Source organism: Chanos chanos, chromosome 5 (assembly GCF_902362185.1).
Source record: "Chanos chanos chromosome 5, fChaCha1.1, whole genome shotgun sequence".
Taxonomy (NCBI): Eukaryota; Metazoa; Chordata; class Actinopteri; order Gonorynchiformes; family Chanidae; genus Chanos; species Chanos chanos.
Window position 1 is genome coordinate 34316795 of NC_044499.1, and position 22705 is coordinate 34339499.

Sequence of the window (22705 nt, forward strand, 5' to 3'; positions counted from 1 at the left end):
ATTTTTTTTTTTGGCAAATGGTTCATCTCAGTGCACTAAACTGATGAGTAAAGTGCAGTTTAGAGAAATATCCTCCGAGCCATGGCTGGGAATCTTAGTGTTAGATGATAGACCTCTGGGCCAGATGTTTAAACAATCAAACAATGCAAGTTTGTTCACTTCCACTCTTCGCTGACTTAATGGCAGATAGAATTTTAAGTGCTGGACATGTTACTAATTGATCTAGTTTAATTCATTGTCATTATTTAAAGACATGTGAACCAGTGATCACAGCAAAGTACATTAAGGGCTTTATGAAAAACAACTATCACTTTCAAGCAATAATAAAACATACTCTTAATGAGTACTCTATTGAGTAATTACATTTAAAAGTATATCGTTTGTTAAATACAGGTTATATTCCTCAAATTGTATTGTGCTAGATATTCCACTAACCTAGCACACAGAGTTGTTGATAAGCTTGCGTTATTTTGCCATGTTTGGACATATTTGCCCAGGAAATGTCATCTAATTGACGAATGTGTGGCTGCTGCCAACTCTGTACTGAAGCACTTTTCTAACATACTATAATTATGGAGTTGTCATATTTTTCACTAATATAAAACACTGAATGTATGAGAAACGTGATGATACACAAGAGTACAATAAACTATTAGAGGCAGAGGTATGTCTTTGTAAAGAGATTTAACAAAAGCTCTGTCTGTATAAGTGAATCTGTGTTTTTACTGCCAAAAAACGGATTTTGCACTACCTGCTGTGATTACGTTATAAACTGAGAACAGTAACAGTAAGTCCTCAGAAAATATCTGAGAAACACAGAGTCATAAATGGTAAGCAACAGCCAAGCAGATTTTATTTATCCCTCTCTATTATGATTTATAGTCTGTTAGTAAAAATTCCCAGTTTCTCACAAACAGCCTGTTAAACTCTCAAGTGCTACACACAGCAGTTGTTCACCATGTGTCTATTTAATGAATGCTGTATGTGAGCTGTATACATGTACTGTTGTATGTTTTGACCTCAGCCTTACAGATACCAGGGCTATTGTTCTTCACATGCCACTAACATTCAAAACTCTTACTGATCACATGTAAGTCTTTTGAAAGAGAATGTAGAACCTCAAATCCACTTCCTTAAAGTCAGTGCTATAAATAAATGTCTCATTTGTCATTCACTGAATGTGACTGTAAGAAATTATGCAGTATATTTTTATAATAAATTGTACACTCCTTACTTTTGTGCTTTTTTTTTCTTCGTTTTGTAACTTCTGCAAAAAAAACCCTCAAAAAGTATCACAGTTCAAAAGTAGAGAAAACGGAACCAGTGTTGATGTTGAAATGTAGTCGAATGCTCTTTGCAAACCTAATGTCTCTAAAACATCTAAGCAGTAACACTGCGATCAGTTTACTGAAATAAATTATTTTAAATGACCAATAGTATGCTTGTTTAAATATAATGAAGAAAGACCTAGTGGCATTGTACAAAAGGGGGGAAAAATGTACATAACTGAAATTGTAACGTAGTGTCTTAATGACATATTTGCTACATTGATAAAATACAGAGATGATGATTAAGGAGATACACCCTTGGCTTGCTTTCACAGGTTTTTGGGAGGATACCATGTCTGTAAAGCAACCTGTCTTGAAGAGATGGGTCCTATGCTGATGCTCTGAGTAATTGTGCACCCAGCAAGCTTTGCAAGACAATCCTGTGCCAGAAAACAAATACTATAATTGTGGTTAGTATTGTTTTGGGTGATTTGGGTTAAGCGGGTGTTCGAATGGCATTGCTGTCTAGCCATAGCACAGTATTGCATAATTTGACCCTTACTGCTATTAAGGACTGGATAAAGTACAATATATCCAAATTTCTGGTACTGAAGTTGTCGTGCATAATCTAAACGTAGTTATGTATAGACCCTTTCTTTATTAAACATCAGCAATGTGAGAATAGAAAGTAGAGTTATTTGATGTTATTTAACAGTTATTTAACTTTAATTTTTGACTTCTCTTAATTTTTTGTGGATTAAAATGTAATAAAGGACTGAAAGTAACGGGAGACATAACACGAAGAGAGGCACATTTGGCTGAGATGAGCGCAGAAAATTAAAACGACGGCTACTTTTGGAGAATGTTTCCAACCTAAAGGCCTATGAATATGATATATCCCAGAATACCATTGGAGGCTTTCCATTATACTTAGCTTAGGGTGTAATTACTGCCTTTGCATTCATTTAATAACCCCGCAGCCTTAAAGAGGAAACACAAGCGCCAAGTGCCTAGAGCTGCAATAGTAAGAAAGGTGGAAAATGCCAAGGGTTGACTTGGTTTCTCCTCTGAAGTGATTATGTGGAGGCATAGGAAGGCTAAACTGAGATCATTTGAATACCTTGCAGCAAAAGCATTCAGGAAGATGAATGCCTTGCCTCCTTCGCCATACAACAACAACAACAACAAAAGAAAGAAAAACTTTCATTTTGGAATGAAGTGTTGATGAGTGAAATACTAATTTGTACCTGGAGATGTAAGATCTCCTATGGGTTATTCATGTTATTGCTCACCTCCTTCCCTGTGCTTGATGGCACTTTAAAGCAGAGACATAAATAAAGTCAATGGGGGGTAAATGGCCTAACACACTCACTGGCATTGAAGAGATAAAGAAATAGATGGGTGAGTCGTGTCAGGAAACTAAAATGGTCAAAAGGGCTGCTCAGGCAATTTTTTGGTGTTGTACTGTTTTTCACTTCATGTTTTTATTTATTTGGCCTGTGTGTCTCAAGTCTTGTGGAGTGTGTTCTCTGGGTTTCTCAGAACATCTATGTCCTCACTGATATTGTTTTTGTGCCTTCTTGAAATTAATTAGATTAAAAAGAAAAAAAATAAGTACTTCTACACCGGCTCCTTCACAATGTGATGTATATCTATGATATGTATCTTGTGTACCAAGAAATCTGCAGACAGTCACTTCCTGGTATTTCCATAGAGGGTGGTTTCATTGTTTAAACCGATATTTTAAAAACTTTTTAGAATACAGAACAAACGTTAGGACATTGTTCACTTCTACTCAGTCAGCAAATTCTGCAATATAGAGACATGTGAATTGGAATGGAGTCCATGTTTCTGTGTTTCAGTATGCAGTATTACAGTACTGCAATGGTAGTGGTTTATGTTACATGTCTGAGCACATAAACCATGGATGGCAGGTGAGAATGAGACCAAAATGAGTATATTCTAAAGAAATTGTTTTATTTTCTCTGTCCATGGGTATACTGACTCCAAATAACTGTGCTTGCATAAATATTTCGACACATCCATGCACCTTCATTTTTCATTTCCTTTTCAGCTGTATCACTGAGTAAAAAAAGCTTTGGTGGTCCTGTCACGATGAATCCGCCCTAAATGACCTGAGGTCATGGTATGCTTAGATCATCTACCCATAAAAGAAAAAAACCCTTTTTTTTTCCATGTTGAGAAAAGAAAGGTGTTGATTTAAAGTCATTTCTGTATGTTAGCCTTAGAACTGGGCGGCACGGTGGCGCTGTCGCCGCACAGCAAGAATGTCTCGGGTTCGATTCCTGGCCGGGCGGCCGGGGTCCTTTCTGTGTGGGGTTTGCATGTTCTCCCCGTGTCTGCGTGGGTTTCCTCCAGGAGCTCCGGTTTCCTCCCACAGTCCAAAGACATGCAGGTTAAGTGAATTGGAGACACTAAATCGCCCCTAGGTATGAATGTGTGTTTGTCTGTGTGTCTGCCCTAAAATGGACTGGCGACCTGTCCAGGGTGTTTCAAGTTCAAGTTCAAGTTCAAGTTTATTTAGAGCCCAATATCACTGTTTACAGTCTCAAGGGGCTTTACAGGCCACAACAGTCAAATCAAAATATGACGGCACCCCCTGACTTAATCCTCATGTTTCCCTGCCTTTTGCCCTATGAGCGCTGGGATAGGCTCCAGCACCCCCGTGACCCTAATCAGGATAAGCAGCTTAGATAATGAGTGAGAGTGAGTGAGCCTTAGAACTGCTGACAGATATAGACAAATCAAACAAGTGGCGTTTGGTTAATAACTGAGTGCCTGTGTGCATCCCCTTTCTGAGGGACATGAGGAAAAGTGAAGTTAATTTAACATACAGGTCCTGTTGACAATGTTTGATGTATGTGAGGACCCTCTATTAGCCTCCTTGTCACTTTGTGAGCGGAAGAAAGTGACAAACTGGAGGGAGAGGAGGTGGAGAGAGAAGTCAGTCACAGTGCATACAGAAGTAGAAATTTGTTTTGTCTCTGACTGATCTCTTTCATTCTTTCTTTCTCTCTCTCTCTCTCTCTCTCTCTCTCTCTCTCTCTTACTCTCTGACTCTCTGTCTCTCTCTCTCAAACACTCATATTCATGCTCCTGGCAGAGGAGGGCTGATTTTTGAAGTTAGAACATTTTGATCAATAATACATTTGCCCAACTGCCTGAGACAGGTGTAATTATGCTGATATGTCAAGACTCAAACAATTAATGTAAATTATTTTGCTCAATGCCTATGTGTGCTTCGTCCTGTGGCATATCAGGGTGGAAATCTGCTGTGGCAAGCAAGAGAGGGAAATAAGCATATGCAAATTATTTGAAACCAATAATTCACTAATGTTGCATGAGTCTATGATCATCTTACTATGTGAGAACATTCAGTAGACTTTAAAAAAAAAGTGCAATTTCTGAGGCAAAACACTTTTACCGATGGTATCTTATATCCACAACAAGGATGTGTAGCTCATGCCCTTGACTTTATGGATCCTTGTGGATTTTGTTTCTACCAACCACTGCACGTGTCTGATTGACTGAGGAATTTATACACTTATTTCACAAGTAGAAATCCACATGTGATTGTATGTTGTAGGATTGAAAAGCAACACCTGTGACCTATAGAGAAGTCTAATTCCCCCTTTTTTTAAAAAAAAAAAGAAAAAGAATTTTTACCTTTTGATGTTTTAATAACCTGAAAATAATTTAATTCCGTTTCATTGTTTAAAACACTGAAAAGCATTTGGAAAAATCATTAAAATGATGAACCAAGACAGCATGGAAAGAGCAGTGTTACTCTACTTGCATAAGAGCACTTCTGAACGAATTTGGATGTTATCAGTCATCTTAAAAATCACCTGTATTAAGCTCTAATGATTCACATATTTCAGAATGAATTCCCTCTCGTGGGTTGTACGTTTAAAAAGAAAAAAGAAATAAATAAAGGTTTAGCCATGAGCACAGTTCAAACCAACCTGTGGTAACAGATAGGAATCAGATCACTGGTTAGATATGAAAAACTTGAGCATTGCTTTGAGGACAGTTAGAACGGTCATTAAAAGGTGGAAGGCACCTCTGAAGATGATCTGGTTAGACAGCCAGCCCTGAAATGAAGGAGACTGATCAGAGAGGCTTCTGCTATAGTTTACAGGGCCTCAGAATCTGCTCATTACTGTCTTCATCTCTGTCCTTTGTGTGGATGAAAACAACACCAATAACAAGCTTTGTATTTTTCACTCTTTCAGAGGAAAAACTGATCTATTCTCCCCCACATTCATCACAGAGCAATGGTTATTGCTGTGGGTTTTGTTTTCATCCATGTGTGAGTTCTTTACAATGTATTGTTGAAAGAGCAGATGTGAGTTAGGTTAATTACACATTGCTCACAAACATTCTATGAGGAGTAATGTTTAGACAAATAATCAATTGCAAGGGACTTCTTGTTAGCAACAGTTTAGCTCACAACATTCATTTTCTTCTATGCTTTATTGTTGTCATGAAGCCATTAATTTCCCCGTTTTTGAGGGAACTGTTTGTTTCAATTTGATACTGAAGTATCTTCAACGACTACATGTTGGACACAATCGAATACGTGACAAAGACCAGACAAATTTAACCCTTGAGTTTCATGACTTCATTGCTGGAAATGTCAGTCTGATTCATCATACAAAACAATGAACTGATGCTCTGTGTCAACCAACGTAAAAAGGGTATCAATCATTTCAACTGACCTTTTTTGCTTATGGAGTGCTTGCTCATTTCACCAGTCCCAGTGCCTTCAGGCTAAAGACCACTGGGTGAAATCAATGGGCTGTTGTTGCCATGAGACAGTATTTTCCATAATTCAATATGTGCTCCCAATTTTATTGTGTTTGGGGAAAAAAGCAATAGTAAATAAACCAAAAGATTACTTGTGTGATTAATGAGCCTTTATTTCTTATTATGGATTTGATTTGATCCATGCTAGATGATCACATTCTCCCCTGCTCTCTCTGTGACCAATGTCTGCTATTCCTCCATGGATGAATACAAAGTGAGCATGTCAATTAGTATGATAGAGTATATCTGTGTGAAAAAAAGAGAAATATGAGTGCCTGCTGCTACCACATTATTCTGCCAAAAATCATCACGCAGGTAGAGATTAAGATTCTGTGATTCTGTGTTTACTACTGCAATGTTCACACTCAAAGTATAATTGTTTGACATGAGTTAAATTTATATAAGTACCAAATCCACAGTAGTTTTCAGATAATGAGTGTATTTCCAGTAAATATGGGTCTGTTGAATTGGACCAAAGCAGGGTTGAAATATGCAACCCCACCAAAAGTCACTGCACATTTAGTCATAGTTTAGTTCACTTGTTCTATAGTAGCTACATTCCCTTAGGTAGGTGCTCTTATCAATGCATCCTCTTCATTTCATCTTTTCCAAAGCAAAGCCAGATTGCTGAGTGGTGTGTTGTACTCTGAGGTATGTGTACTGACAATCTTTAAGCATTTCTCTTGTCCGTCCATTCTAAACCTTGTCACGTTTCACAGAGTAATAATGACTTGATGGGTAAGGCAGCACTTCTTTTTACAACTATAAGAAGAAAGCATAGTGAAAACAATACATTTTCTTGAAACTGATCTCTGTTTGCTGACTAAGTTGTCATTCAGTTACAGCGTTTTACAGTCCTTTGTCAGAATATAGTGTTGCATAATATGTAGCGTGTTTCATAACCTTTGCTGCCTTGAAACTAAGGATGATTGTAGTTAGGATGAAGAAGTGTCTGTGGAATGGTTGTTCCTGTTTCAGTTCTCTACATATTCCCTATTTATTTGTCACGTCATTACTCGATTGCTAAATACATTTCACCTTTCATTATCCTCATACATTTAACCAACCAAAATGTTGCACAGTTATGCCAAGCATTAACATTTTCTAACTTTACTGATATCTGTCTTGATCAATAATTGTCTGCACCTTTAATTCAATGAATTTTCTTTGGCATAAAAAATATTTGAAATAAACACAGTCAGTGTGATCCTGGAAGCTGTTCAAGTAAGAAACAAGTCCTGCAATAAGTAATGAAGGTGATGACCCAGAATCAGTAAGTGAAGATTAACACTGACTTTGCCTCGTGAGGGAACGAGTGCACCCAAAGCACGTCAGGAAATCGTGCCAAATGCTATTGCAGAGCTGTCAGAACCTTTTATTGCTGGAAACAAACTTTGTTTTTTTTTTGTTTGGTTTTTTTTTAGCTTTAGGCTGCATGTGCATTCACCCATCCACTGCCTTGGCCCTGCAGTTCTAACAAAAAGAAAGAATTACATGTGGTGAGTGTTTTGTGCTGTATGTGACCTGACAAAGATCCCAAGAATGACGTTTACATAACAGTTTCTGAAAATGAGAACTGGCTATGTAGACTTCCACTCCTCTAGTTTCGGTTCACAGTTGGTGGGTATAAGACTGCATAACACACACAGGAAGACCAGAGAGAATCTCTAGAAATCTCCAGAAGCATCAGAAAGACAAGTAAGGATTTTGTTGTTGTTGTTGTTCTTCTTCTTCTTCTTAATTTAAATACATTTCAAAAATATGTTCAACTTAAAACTCGTCTTCAAAATAATTTGGATGGTGAAATAGAAATATTACTCATAGAAATATTAGTCTTTTCTCTCGCTTCATGTAGCATTTTAGTTTTTAGTTATGAGGACCAATATATTTGTTAGTTTTATTCGACGACATTATTTACAGTTCCATTGTAACATGGTGAATGCATACTTACACTGTTTAATGGAGGTTTTTGTTTGTTTGTTTGTTTTGTTAGTTTCCTCATTGTCCTCTATATGAACAAGATGTTTGTCATCATATACTTCGCTGCCATTGGGGTTCTGTCTACAGACGGATGCTACATTGCAGGCAAGACTTTGAATCCAATGCTTTGTTAGCATATATAGTTAAATTGTTATTGCATTTATAAACAATGCAATGCATTCACCGGGTTGCTGGGTCACTGGTCTTAACAATGTTTAAATCAGCCAGTGGTGTTCAAGTGTGAATTTCTGCTGCTAAGGCTATAACAATGATAGTGTTCAATGATCTTTTAAACAGTGTGTAAAGGCATGGTTTTCAAAAGTAAGAAAAAAATAACAATAATAAAACAGTAGGACTGTTGATGTTGCAGATCTCTCAGGGTCAGATAAGTAAAATGAACTGCCAAAATGAGGAAACACCAACATAAAGTGTCTTAATAGGTCATTGAGCAAACATAAGCCAGGCTTCAGTGGCTCTTGTAGATTCTGCAAATGTTTAGAACTCTACTGAAGTGATTCACCACCCTATTTTAGCATGAAATCCCATCCTTCAATGTTTGGTTGATGGTGTTGGAGAACACTACATCAGGTGATGCTACAGAATCTCCCAGGAATTTTCAGCTAGACTGAGATCTGATGACTAAGATTTAGGCTCATTAAATCGTTCGGTGGCCAATTGTGTGCTTTGGATGGCGGATTTCTATCATAGACTCTTGTCAGTATAAAAGTACTCCAACAAAGGATCCATAGGACCAGCACTGTCAATCAGAATAACTATATGTATTGGCATTCAGCTTTCCTTATAAGTAGCTGAGTGGTGACAAATAAAGACAATACCACACCACGCCTATCAAAACAGTTCACAATGAGAAACAAGCACCTGGGTCTGTAGGATCTTGTAATTTTACACACTTTTTCATCTGTGTTTCCTTGCATCTCAAATCACTTATGGTTGGGGACTATCCACTTTTTTGTCTTTTTACTACAGTTAGCCCTGGTTCTAATATCTTTCTCTCAGCCTTCTAAATCTCTACCAAAGTAACTCTTATCTCTTCCTCTAGCCATAGTCATTCAAATAATGGGCAACAGGGCCTGTTCACCTTTTTCATGCTTATCCCTCAGTATAATGGGATATTATCCCATTAAAATAATTCAGAAATCACAGCTGTGTTGAAGGAGCTGCAGTCAATATACATTTCCCCCTCACTTATCCAGTTGTTTCCTTTATTTTGGCAGTTTCTTTGAGATTTAACAGGGTTATCTGAATTTGTTTTATCTTGCTTTACATAGAACCCACAGGTCGTGCAGCAGAATTCTCAATAAGAGTCGCAAGAAATAAAGTTGTGGAGGCTGGACTTTGTGCCGTTATTCCGTGTGCATTCACTTATCCACACAGTTTGGTCCAAGATCCCTACAAAAGAGTGTGGTTCAAAGGGGATCCACTCAACCCAACTGTTGAAATACCCTACTCTGAACCAGGAGAAATTGCTTTACAACCAAATGAAAGATCCTGTAGCATTGTCATCAATGACCTGGTTGAGGGAGAAAATGATGGAGAGTATGGCTTCAAACTTGAGTGGGGAGCTCACCAGACCTATATTTTCCCAGAAAGAGTGAGAGTCAGCGTCACTGGTACGTAGAATGTTCTGGTTTTGCTTTTTTGCTGTTGACAACCTTAACAACTTTGCTCCCTAAGCAGCTTTTTTAAGCATTTAAGCAGTTTAACATACTGTGGCTTTGAACCACATGTAGTGTCCAGTAAATTAACAAAGGAATTGGCACACTAGGAAGTACAAATAAAAGCTATTCCTGTGTTCACAATGAGATATGTCATTCATGTGTTGGCCAAAGGACATCATATTGTGTAGTAATGGAAAAGAGAGTGTGTCTAATCGTGACGATCACCTAAGATAACAGACCAGTTGCACTCCTTGTGAAGGCTGACCATACATAGCAAATATGCCATGGTTGCAATCCAGCCCTTAATTCCAGCTTTGCACACATGAGCACCTCTACAGTGCAAGAGAATGTTTACATCTGGTGTCTTTAATCCAGGAAAAGGAAAAAATGGTTCATTCCACTGTTAAAATTTTGTCTAAATGCTATACGTCTTTTTTCCTTTGTTGAAATATTGTTGTTGCATGATGATACAATCTCTTTGCTTTATCTCAAGCTCTTTCCAAGAAGCCTTCACTGCATATTCCACGTCTCATGGTGGGACAGCCCGTTACCCTGAGTTGTGAGGCCCCTGGCAGGTGCTCTGGAGCAACACCAGACATAACATGGGAATTGAATGGTCTCCCACAGAGAGCAACACCAGGAAATATCATGACAAGCACTGGAGAAGTTACTTACTTCTCTGAGATGCTATTCATCCCCAAAGCTAAACATCATAATACCAGTGTCACCTGCAGAGTGCTCTTTAAGGGAAATGTCACAACAGAGATAACAAGGACTTTGACAGTGAATTGTGAGTATATATTTAAAGCTCTGCCTGTGAAGCTCAGCCATTTTTCCCTAGCTTTCATTTTTTTCTGTGTAATCACAAAGTAACCACAAGAGTCCGCTTTAGCTTAAGTGGGTGTACAAAGTCTTATGCTGCTCCGACATGTTTTTTTTTTTTTTAAGGAATAATTGCTAATTATTACTTTATAATTCCTGCCCACATCTTCTTTCACAAGGGAGTAAAATGTCACATTTTACACTTACTCAGTGTTAACCTCCACTTTGGAAGCACTTAACGTGACTGACTTCTTTTTCTCAAGTAATATCCCAGTACATGCATTAAATCTACAAAATTAACACATTTTCTTTTGATTTTAGATCGTCCCAGGATTTTGAGCAGCTCTGGCTGTGCTGTCCAGCAAGGGATCACAACCTGTATTTGTATCAGCGAAGGTGTGCCCTTACCTGTTATTGACTGGAACATGCCAGAGGCCAAAACTGGAAAAAACAGTGTGATGATGGCAGAAAGCAGCCACACAATGATAAAAAGCACCATCATTCTGCCTTCCTCAAACACACCTATTACCAAAGCTGTATGTGTCAGTAAAAATGCAGTTGGAGTGAGAATGATGACAATGGAAACCGATAAACAATAGCTACTGACCAGTATAGCAAGAGAGGTCATTTTTGTCTTCTTGTTCGATATCTCTCAGTAAAATGTAGAAATGCACTGAATCGGTTTAATTAAAAAAGTTCTGATAAACGAACTTGACTGACTGTCTTATTCTTTCAACCCCAACCTCCCACCATCGAGAAAACCAAGGTCTAATACACAGGAAGTGCAAAGCATATGCAGTGAAATAGTTTGTGATTTTATCATCAAGAAACTTCAGAAATTTTCATTTTTTGACTTTGACTGGATGGGCACATCTGATTTCAACTCTGACTAAACATCACCTTATAGATCACATCTCAAAGAATGATTCATCTGGGAATTTCAGTGTTATAATAGTGCTAAGATAACCATGGCCTTTAACTGTAACTCATATTCACATTTTGTTTTTGTGTTGCTTTCACATTTGTGCTTCATGTACAACTGTTGCATTTTAGTGCTTTCAACTACTTACTAAGAATAAATCAAACAGCCAGGCTTCAAATAATTCTGAATGTTAAACAAGATAGAACTGATTTTGGTAATACCATATATGTGTTTATACTATGAAATCAAAATCTCTGAACGAGTAGTTTAATTAAGTGTCCTCAGCTCAGTCGAGTGTTCTGTCTCCAGCAGTAACATTAAGCCACTTTCATCAGATGTAGGGAGAGAACACAGACCTGATGTTTTTGTCTGAGATCTTTGGACTGTTTTCAAGAGAAAGCTGATGTGTAAAAACCACTCATTCTGAAGAGAGGACGATTAAATGTAATCATGTGAACAGAGAGGTATAGCAAAGATGAATGTTGCAGTAGGTTTCATGTATTTCTTTGTGGTGTATGTTTATTGCTGTTGCTCTAATCATGTATATAGACTGTATAAGTATATGCATAGACTAATCATGTGTATAGACTGTATAAGTATATGTGTGTGTATAGACTTGTTATTGTTTTTATTTCTCAAAATAAATTACTAGCCGAACTATACCTTTTTTGACCTCTACCAGTTATGAGTTATTCATTTAACTGTTTCATGATAACTACATTATAATCTCCATATGAACATAATTCCTCAGTTATTCATGAAATATTTAAATTCTGCTTCAAATCATGTGTGAAGCAGGAGGATCTTAATACTGTATAATGCATGTGTTGTTTCAAGTAAGCAAATTTAAAGGGAAAAGGGAATTATGAGTGAATTAAACTAAATATTATAGAACCATATCTGAAACAATTATCGCTATATCAATATTTATGGTTTCAAGCATCTGCTCCAGTGGAGATGATTCAGATACAAACATCAGATCAGATCAGATTATTATACATCAGATTATTTTACCATTAACATCACATTTTTTAAACGATCGTAGTACTCACTTCAACTAAATAAGATCATTTTGTCACAAATCATGATATCAGATCACATCTGCACAGTTTTGCCTCCTAGATTAATGTCATGATCCAAACTGTCTATCGACATAACCCACTTAATAACATAAATGTCATAAAATGGAAAGAACGAGTGAGTGTATATGTAAGAAATTTGTACATACGTTTGATTATGTGTGCCTGTGTGTTTGTTTGTATATGCATGTGTGCGTATGTGCGCATGTGTGCATGCGTGCGTGTGTGCCTGTGTGTGCATATGCATCACTTGCTTATGATAATTTATTAAAACTAACCATGATTCAGGAATTCTGTCTGTTTTGCTTCCAAGAAACATTCTGGTATTCTGGTACCCATTTGGTCGGTCTGAAGAGACAGACATTTGTGTATTTGCCTATTTCTTTTTTCTTTTTTTTTTTACAGGCCTGGCTGTAACCTTTATTTCAGTAGCTGTTCAGTTTATGTGTGACTGGTAAAGCCACAGACAGACATCTGGTGAATTTGGCTATGGGGTTGTTGAGACATGGACTGTGTAAAGGGACTGCGTACTCAGTTCCTTGTGACAAAGTGACCTTGTCACCATATTGGACCCAATACACATCTTGTCCTTTATGTTGCTAAAGAGCAAAATCCCTCTGGTTTCGTTTTCAGTCATGTAGTTGTCCCATGTAAAATGTATTGCTATGATTTACTCGATACAGTTATGCCTCTGAACGAATTGTTTTAAACCATTTTTTGTCATTTTAAATATTTCATAATTAACTGAGCAGGGAATGTTTCTCTGATTGGCTGTAACACAAGAACTTAATTTGTTAAAAACAATAACAAAAACAACAACAACAACAACAAAACACTATTACTCTACTATTGTAATGATAGCCACTTGTGTTTTGTCATTGAGGACTGATTTAATGTAATGCGGATAGATTAGCACTATCTGAATTTGAAGTGCTGTAGTGCTGCAGAAAGAGAGAGAGAGAGAGAGAGAGAGAGAGAGAGAGAGAGAGCAAGAGCAGAGAGAACTCATTTGTACAATTCCAGCTGTAGAAAACAAGTTTGTAGAGAGCAGGTGAACTCCCCTTTGAGACCTGAGTGATTTATGTGAAATCGAAGTCCTGTCTTTCTCTGTCAGTAGATACTAATAAGCCACTGGGAGTTGCTGTGAGGTTCTGCATTGAGTGTCAGTGTCGGTATGTGTGATGTAGATCACATCGAAATGTGCTCCCAGGATGACTCTTCTCATTTGATGGTCCACCATGAGCTTTCTCACACAGTCCTTAGCCACTTGCATACCAAGCCTACCAAGCTACTCATTTCAATCCCAAAAATTAAGATAAGGTCAAAATTTTCACAAATTTATTTCCTTTATTTTCTCACCATTCCAGTACACAAAATGTGTATGTGCTGGGTATTAACAGCAAAGACTTTCTTGTTTATGCTGCGTTTCCAATAGCTCTCCATTCAAGGTAATCAAATGATGTAGAGAAGTTGTATTTTCCCTTGGCACAAATTGCTTCCTTTCCTGTTTCTACCCAAAAGATCCACCACTACTGTGTGTCTCTTGGCCTCATGTTGCTTTTGTAATTGTATCTTATGTTATTCAGGTATTTTTCTGTGGGTCCTTCATGTGTCCTCCCTCAGGCATGTCTTAATTAAACAATCGCTCATCCACACAGACACTCACAAAGGTTACCTCATTGACTATCCATTTCGCTAGACCTGCATTTGGAGATTTTTAATTGTTTTCTACTTAATCTGACAGCTGTCTTCAAAATGATGGATTGCTGTGAATGTTTGTTTTCAGTGTAATAAGGACAAAAAGACATCCGTGATGGAGAATATTCACAGTCAACTAAGATTTTTCTGGCTGAGTGTTTTTGTGAATATGATGAAGAAAAGACAATGGGAAAACATAGGATTTTATCCACTTGATGAATTAACCCTTGAATGATCTTTTTGCTCGGTGAATTGGAAACAGTCCATCAGAATTTGGGGTTGTAAGCCATGATAGAAAAGTCACCAGAGGAGCATACAATGTCACCTACAAATCTGTGAATAAACTTGGACTTACTGAGGAATCTGAAAATATATTGTTGAAAAATGACAAGGTACTTCCATTTGCAAAAATGATTTTAAAAGGTTTGAAGGCTTTGTCAGGGGGAAGCAGTGTTGTATATGATCCGGGGAAATGTAGCTGACCACGTGATCTTATTAGACACACTTTTTCAGAGACACACTTTTTCAAGGCATATAAAAACCACCTCAGGGTCCATGTTTCTCAAAACAGTTTTTCAGCTTTAAAGATATGCTGTAACTAATTTCACCATAGAAATCACATTTTGATCTTCCTCAAGGCTTGAGCATCGTTATCATTATTTATGCTCGCTTGAAGGTGGAGATAGCGTGTCCTAATTTCAGTGCAAGACTTAGAGAAGAGTAAGAGATTCTGGTCATTTTTTCCTTCCTTCATAACCACAGTGTGTACTTGTATCAGATGGCAGTTTAAACAAGGGTATTTCAGAGAAAGCAATTTGCACATATCAGCTCCATATTGTATCACATAGCTCGGTATGAAAACTACAGCATTACTATTTTTATGTCAGGATAGGATACCATAGTGGTATTTTTATGGGAAGCCCTGCAGCCTTTTTGTGGTGACCCCCTGAACCTTACAGAATAATAAACACGTTACAGGCTATCTAACTGTATACCAGTGTGGTTTCCTCTCCTGACAGACAGACAGCAGGGTCCGTCTGGTTTGTAGCCTGGAAAAAAGGCAAATGGTCAGGCAAAACGTTCAAAGCCCCAAAGGTGTTCTAAATTTCACTAAAAACATGCAATCCCAAAAAGCAATGGAAAATCTGTTCAGCCAATCTTATTTTCCCTAGACCTGACTCTGGCCAGTCGTACTGTTCATCTCCAGGCCAGATTGGCAGGGAAACCACAGGCCACATGGTCACATTGGCATGAGTTCTGGGCTGAATCAACCGTCTCTGTGCCTGCCAGGCTGAACAGCGCATTTTACACAAACAGCCACTTCCTTCCCTTGGAACCATTTTCAACAGGGATAAAATCACACTTATCCCTCTGTAGTGTGACAGCTGAGTGATCATTAGATGCAACAAATGAAAGACTCCACAAAAGGGTTGTGTTATCTGTTTTTTGCATCAGCCTTGCTCTCATAACCTCTATCAACCCAGTTACAGTGCATTAATTCATAAAAAGGTAAAAAGAGAATGCTGTAATTATTATAGTCTTGAGGTTTTATCCATACTCAGATATGATAAAATAATATTTCTCTCATGAGTTACTAAGCTCATGTTATTCATTTTCAGTCTTCTGATTCAGAGCTCCACATCATATCAGGGAGAGTAGAAAATGCACAGTAGGACTTTCTCATGCAGAACTATTGTTATTTCACAGATAACTGTTTTGAGCAGTAGTAACTATGTACATCTTGGAATTAACCTGATGAAGAGTGTGTGTAGACTACACTGAAAGCACACTTAAATGTTTGTGTGCACTTTTTTATGGCATGTGAAAAAAATTTCATAGTCAACCATAGAAACTGGATTTAACTCACTAAAATTACTGTTATTGGTACTGTACAGTTACAAGGCTGCAGTAATAAAGTCACATGTTCCCACTGGCTATGCCAGCAACCATTGTTATCCTCTGTTCCACTTAAAGATAAAAATGTATTATATAACACTCAGCCTTCATATTGCCCTGAGTGAGTTAAAAGAGTTCAGATAAATGTATTTCCATATTTAAAAACTGTAATGTAGATTTAAATGTAGCATCCTCTTCTGCTGCACTAGTGGACATTTTGACTGTTTTTGGGCATCTTTTGCATCCTCCCTATTCGAATGTATTCTTTGAGGGCTGTAGCCCCTTAAGTGAGATACAATTAGTGTTGAATGGTGTTAAAAGATGCAGCAAGTAAGAATTCTGCCTCCCCAAAATCATTACAAGTTTAAATAAGGGTATTATAATTTCAGATCACTACAAATAAAGCACAGTACTACTCAAGTGAAATATGAAAAACATTTTTCCATTTTGTTACTTTATAACACTGCAGTATGGTAAACGGAAGAATCTTTTAATGTTAGGTTTTCATGTCTTTGTGGATCGTGCCATATCAACTCATGTACATTGTCCGAAGTACATTTTACGATGTCCTAAGCAAAGGCAACTTACTCATTTCTGACTGCTTAAAGGCAAGAACAGGTCAAACAGTCAGCAGGAGATCAAGAGAACTGTTTATATATCCCTGAAAACTACTGCTGTTCTTAATCCAAAAAATGATAATTTTGATAGCATTACATTTTATATGATGTGAGCCTTTCAAGAAACTCAAAGCTACTTTAGAGATGAAATCCACAATACTAAGAAGAAAGTCAAGGTACCAGAAAAGCGTAGAATCTTGGGTAAAAGCTGGTTACAGCCATGAGCTCCAATAAAGTGTTTTCATGCAGGAAAGCACACATGCCCACACATACACTCACACATGCACAGTCACACACACACACATACACTCACACATGCACAGTCACACACACACACATACACTCACACATGCACAGTCACACACACACACTCACACACACACACACACACACACACACACACACACACACACACACACACACAAAGTGACTTCATCTCTGCCATCCCAAAACCTACTATGCACTGTAGTTATTCTGGCTGTTTTGTCCTCTGTATGAGTTCTGACTCACAGACACTCTTATCCTTTTACTCTTTATTGTTGCAACTTAAGCTTCTCTTCACAAATTAAAGCCTTGATGACATCATCAGATCGATCGTTTGGTAAAGTCATCTTCAGTGGGGAAAAAAAGATCTTTGGTGAATTCTGTCGATGTGTTATCTTTTATTTCAAGCTTTAGTCAAATTCAATGAGGAGAAAAGGGAAACAATTCATTCAAAACAATAAAAGTGGGCTCTTTCACAGAGGAATCATAAAAATACACTCATCAGTTACTGTAATACTTGTTGACATCAATGTGTTTCCTTGCATATTTGACATATTAGTTTAATTGCGTGTTTAGTATAACTCCAGGTTTAAAGGAGTTCATCATCCACTCTTGTACTTAATGTGATGTCTGAAATAAACCCATGGAAAAGCCCATTTCAAGCTACACCCAATATTAGGGTAATTCAGAGGAGTGAACAGGTATCAGTTCATTTTCCAGAACTTTACAGCAGGCAATCCAAATGTTTCACTTAGCAGTCATGTGTCAGTTAATGCTTAAATCCCTTTTATAGAGTGCCATTGATTTTCCCTCTTACTCCCAGCATATAAGTACAAAATTGAGTGAATTGAATGTGGAATAGCTGTGAGGGACAAGCGAAGGAAAATCCATGCATGACAGAGAGACTTAATCAAATGAGGAGTGCAGTTAGAGCCTCAGGGCTCTGGGGCAACGGTTCGCTGTAGTTCCCATGGCGATAAAGATCTTGTACTTTAATTGAAATCTGGTTGCCTGTGATGGACAGCATTTAAACCTCTACTACAAAAAATGACGAAAGATTGCATACCACAGGAATTGACTGTCACTGTAATAAGCCATACATCAGTGCATATCATTAACATGCATCATTAACATGTTTCGTAACTCTGAGAATGCATGATATATAGCCAGTTTATGCATTTTGTTTCTCTGACAAAGTGTTTGTGGTGACAAATTGTCTCTGAGAGCATCACCAGGTCTCATTTTAAGGTATTGTTACTATAAGGTGTCCTAATATCAGTGTGCACGCATTACAGTTCAGTACAATTACACAGCATTGCAAGTTCTTTATTAACCAAGCTTTCAAAGTACTTCTGTTTAGGTATGTGAATGAATGTCATTGGAGCATATACCAAACAAGAAAACCCATATGTAAGACGAATACCAGGTGCAAGCTTCCTGAACAGCTGTTTCCTCCCCAATCACTTATAAACATCACCAGACCTTCATGGGACTATTATTACTATTATATACTACTATTGCAAGATATAAGGTGTAGACTTTTGGCCCATTCATCTCTCAATGAACCTGTGGCTCTCCTTCTTGAAGAATCGTCTAATATCTTACTAGAAACTGTTCAAAACATGTAAAACAGTGTGCCAAGAACAACAGAAGCTGTTCTGAAGCTAAATGGCCATCTACCTTCCGATAAGTTTTTAACTATTATTTGATGTATCCATTCTGCAAACCCCATGCATTTGTGTAATTATAACACAGACTCTTGGGTATTCCACCATCCATTATGGTTATGACCCTTTTATATGTGAACCAAAGTCAGTGGTTGATTTAACTTGAAATGAATATGGTCAAGATTATACTACAGAAAAACCGATCCCAGATCAACACACTGAAACCTAAATGACATGTTGTCAGGCATGTATGAGTATCTCTTGTGGTGTGAAATTAATAGAAAAGACCATTCAGTCCCTAACAGGATTTTTTTTGGTACCCATACTGATCTTTGATCTGTGGGGATACCAAATCCTCAGTCTTGACAGCTCATGTAGGTGGGAAAAACACATTTCTTCACTAGATAAGGGAGCAGGAAAGGTTTATGGAATATCTTTGAAGTTAAGACCTGTGAGAGAGAGCTTATTTTAAACAGAAATGTAGGCACACAGGAAGAGACAGCATGACCTGCTGATATGCTTTGGGATGGAGCCTCTCTCTTATGCACAGCTGCCAACCAAAACCGGTCATCACAGTAGGACTGTTACATCATCTCTTGCACCTTGAAACTTTCAGTGTGTCTGGAGCTCAGTATAGTAAATTACTCCATGTCCCCTGACTGAATTAAAGTATTTGAAGTTGTATCTTGTGGATAGCATCTATTCAGTATGTGTACTGACTCCTGGACACGCCAATACACTCAAATTACAGTCAAATCTATAAATGCAAAAAAAAAAAAAAATGCTTTAGGTTAATGCCCTAAACTACCCCAGATGGTAATAAATATTATTTTCCCAAAAAATTGCTTTAAGTTGGTGTATCCAAAATAAAAGGTCATATCAACTAATGTGTTATTCCCATTCATGCAAATTGCGATAGCACCTCAAATCAACCATAGGCCTGTTCCAGCCACAGAGTGGGTTTGATCAAGACCCAGGTCAGTTCTCTCTCACATAAGCCCTGGGTGAAACAAATTATTCAGTAAAGTTAAAGAGAGGATCACAATGAAAGTGTAATTTAAAACTTAGTGTGCTACATAATAAAAACTTAATTTTTAAGGCCGCTTCAGATCATTTTTAAAGAGACCTTGAGAAGTGCCACAGACATTAGAGGAAAGACATAAAATAACATGTCAGGGTAATTTTCTTAATGTTCCACCAAATCAAACTCGAATTAAGTGCCGCCATATTCATTGTTGCACTCTATTTCTATGGGCAATTTCAAGATATTGAAACGGTTTCTCATGGCTTTGATCCTCATTTCATTAATATGTATAGAAGATGGCCGCTTCGAAATAAAAAAATTTGATTATCAAGGCTGACATTTACGGCTGTCTGATAGTTAGGAAGTGCCGTGCATTGTTGATTGTTCACCATTGGCCTGCTAATGAAAAAGAGTTAAAGAACTTGCCTTTTATTTAAGTTTGACATTGTGTGCTTCACTTTCTACCTGACTACGTCTCTAAGGAAATCACATACTTTTTACTGCAGTACAGTTCTGTTGATGACTGTCATCACTTTTTTGGTTTAACACAATTAACACAATTTGGTTTAACACAATTTGACACAATTTTTTTTTCTTTTTAATTCCTGCTTTACTAGTGGTAACTGACTACTTACAGGTTATGGCAAGCATATGTGCTGCTGAGGTGCAGTCTGTGAATGAACGAATCTAATTGAACAAATTCTTGAAGTGTACTGAGCGTACTGAATCGCTATCTCATCTCACTGTTATAGCCATCTCATCACAGTGGCTGAGTGATATCACTAACTATTGTGACCAGTGACAACAGTACATGAATCAGCATAATTGTTGACAAGTCCTCAGTACAATGGTTTGTTGAGAAGATTCACTTGCTGTGTTGATTATATGAGTTTAGGAACTGTGACCTTGTCACCAGCACACCAGTTCATCAGTACACCAGTTCATCTGTTCATAATTTAATCAGTTCATCAGTACCTTAGTACATCAGCTTGTCAGCCTATCAGTGCACTAGTTCACCAGTTCATCAGTACACCAGTTGTCAAGGTCCTAGTCCATGGATTATGAAGATCTGGTGACAACATACATAGTGTGTCAAAGCACCCCCTACTGACCCGAATCATTATTGAACACTAGTTCTCAGTACAGAAGGTCTGGGCTACATCAAAGACTGATAATACAAAAGGAATTAGAGTACTTTTCTGAAAATATTATAGACACCGAAGATAATGAATCACAGTTACTGTATTGCTCATCTAGATTTTCAAACAATGTGATCACATTTGAGTCCAAAAACGCGGATACACACAAACAGGTGTGAGATTGTGCTTATTTGTTAGCCTAGCTCATAGGCCCAACATCAGTACTTGCCCTAACATGCACTCATCATCGCCACTGGCAGTGCATCAGCTGGAAGATTTCAAAGTGGTGGAGCTAACATTAGTTTGCAGCAACCCAGTCTACCATGAAAATGTTTGTGAATGGAGGTTTTCATAAGATAAGTTAAGTATTCCTAAAATAGTCTGAATAATTGACTAAAATAAATGACTATAAGTTTGTGATTGCTCTTTACTGCACAGTTAATTGATTTATCACTTTTGCTTCTTGCTTTGCTGTTGCTCACCCTTAAAATATCAAGCACTAAGATGAGCAACAGTTTGGTTGATTTCAGCCTTTTACAGTAATGATAAGTTGTAGAGTACAAGCACGCAAATGGTTGTGTTTCATTTATTACACTTGGCCTATGTTTTTTCCATTACGTACTTTTGAAAATTTAATACCTTTAATACCTCTAATACCTTGACTCAAGCTGTTTTTTGATAGGTGACTTGCACTGTTAGAGTCCCTGTTTTATGGCAGCATCTTTACTTTAACTCAGGTAGGCTATAATACAGCAATATTCTCACCTTACTTACCACCCCCATGCAATACCCCAATAATTCACCTTAAGGAGTTTAAGTTCATTATACTTATGTAGCAATGTTATGGATTCTGTGATTCTTGAGAAAAAGACAATGTTTGGGACACAGCTAAATGAATCTGTCAGTCTTTTTGGGCACTGTGTGGCTGCTGATCTGTAAACAAATCTGTGTCACCTGGAGAAGTGCTTATTGAGTAATAAATAATCTATAAATGCTACATGTGCAGATGAATTTCACCAATATCTGCAGTCCATATAAGAAAAAAAACTTTCCTTAAATGTGATGCATAGAAGATATGCTGATCTTTTCTACAGCAAAACTTGTTTGAATGTATTATGAAACAAATAGGGCTACAACTGGTCGTGTTGCAAGAGTTGTACCACAAGTTGTCCTATGTACATGATCAATCTTAATTCTTAGGTCCCTGAATGAGTTCTTTGTGACTGTCTTGAGAGCTGTTCCCTTAATTCTGCTTTGATTATGGAACATGCTGCAACAACAGACCTGAAATAGATGGCAAACCCTCAAACGTCCCCCCTCCCATATTATATTTACACCCCAGGGAAAGAGGTTGGCAAAATGGCAGCTGTTGGAATCTCAAAAGCAGCTTTAACAATGAAAATCTTTATGACATCTGTTATCTTGCTCACTTATTCATTTCACTGGGAGTCTTTGTCTCCTCTGTCTGGACATGGATAGATGGACAGCTGGTTTTAATAAAGTAAGCTTTTATTCACACAGTCATCCATGTTAATGTGAGGATAATACAGAAGCAGCGGAAATGTACATGGCAGGTTCTGTAATAATATATAATGAATTCTATGATAGGATGAATCAGAAAGAGAAATGATTTCATTTCACTTGTCTCCGTAACCACACAGCTGAATTTTACCAATGCTATCAAAATGTTCCTGCTCAGTAATAATTTCTGATTTTAGATGAAGCTTTGCTCCTTTATTGGACATTAGCTGTGCCACAGTGGATTGGCACTTAATCCCTCATAAATGATGGTTAATTTAATATAACTCTGTAGGAGACAC

At 37.5% G+C, this 22705-nt stretch overlaps 1 protein-coding gene across 1 annotated transcript; it reads left to right on the forward strand.

Moving 5' to 3' along the window:
* The first annotated feature begins 8119 nt into the window (after positions 1-8119).
* On the forward strand, positions 8120-11283 carry LOC115812421 (sialic acid-binding Ig-like lectin 14). Its single transcript, XM_030774899.1, has 4 exons — positions 8120-8183; positions 9368-9709; positions 10251-10547; positions 10901-11283. Exons 1-4 carry the CDS (start codon positions 8120-8122, stop codon positions 11176-11178), a joined length of 981 nt encoding a protein of 326 aa, XP_030630759.1. The 3' UTR covers positions 11179-11283.
* The last annotated feature ends 11422 nt before the right edge of the window (positions 11284-22705 follow it).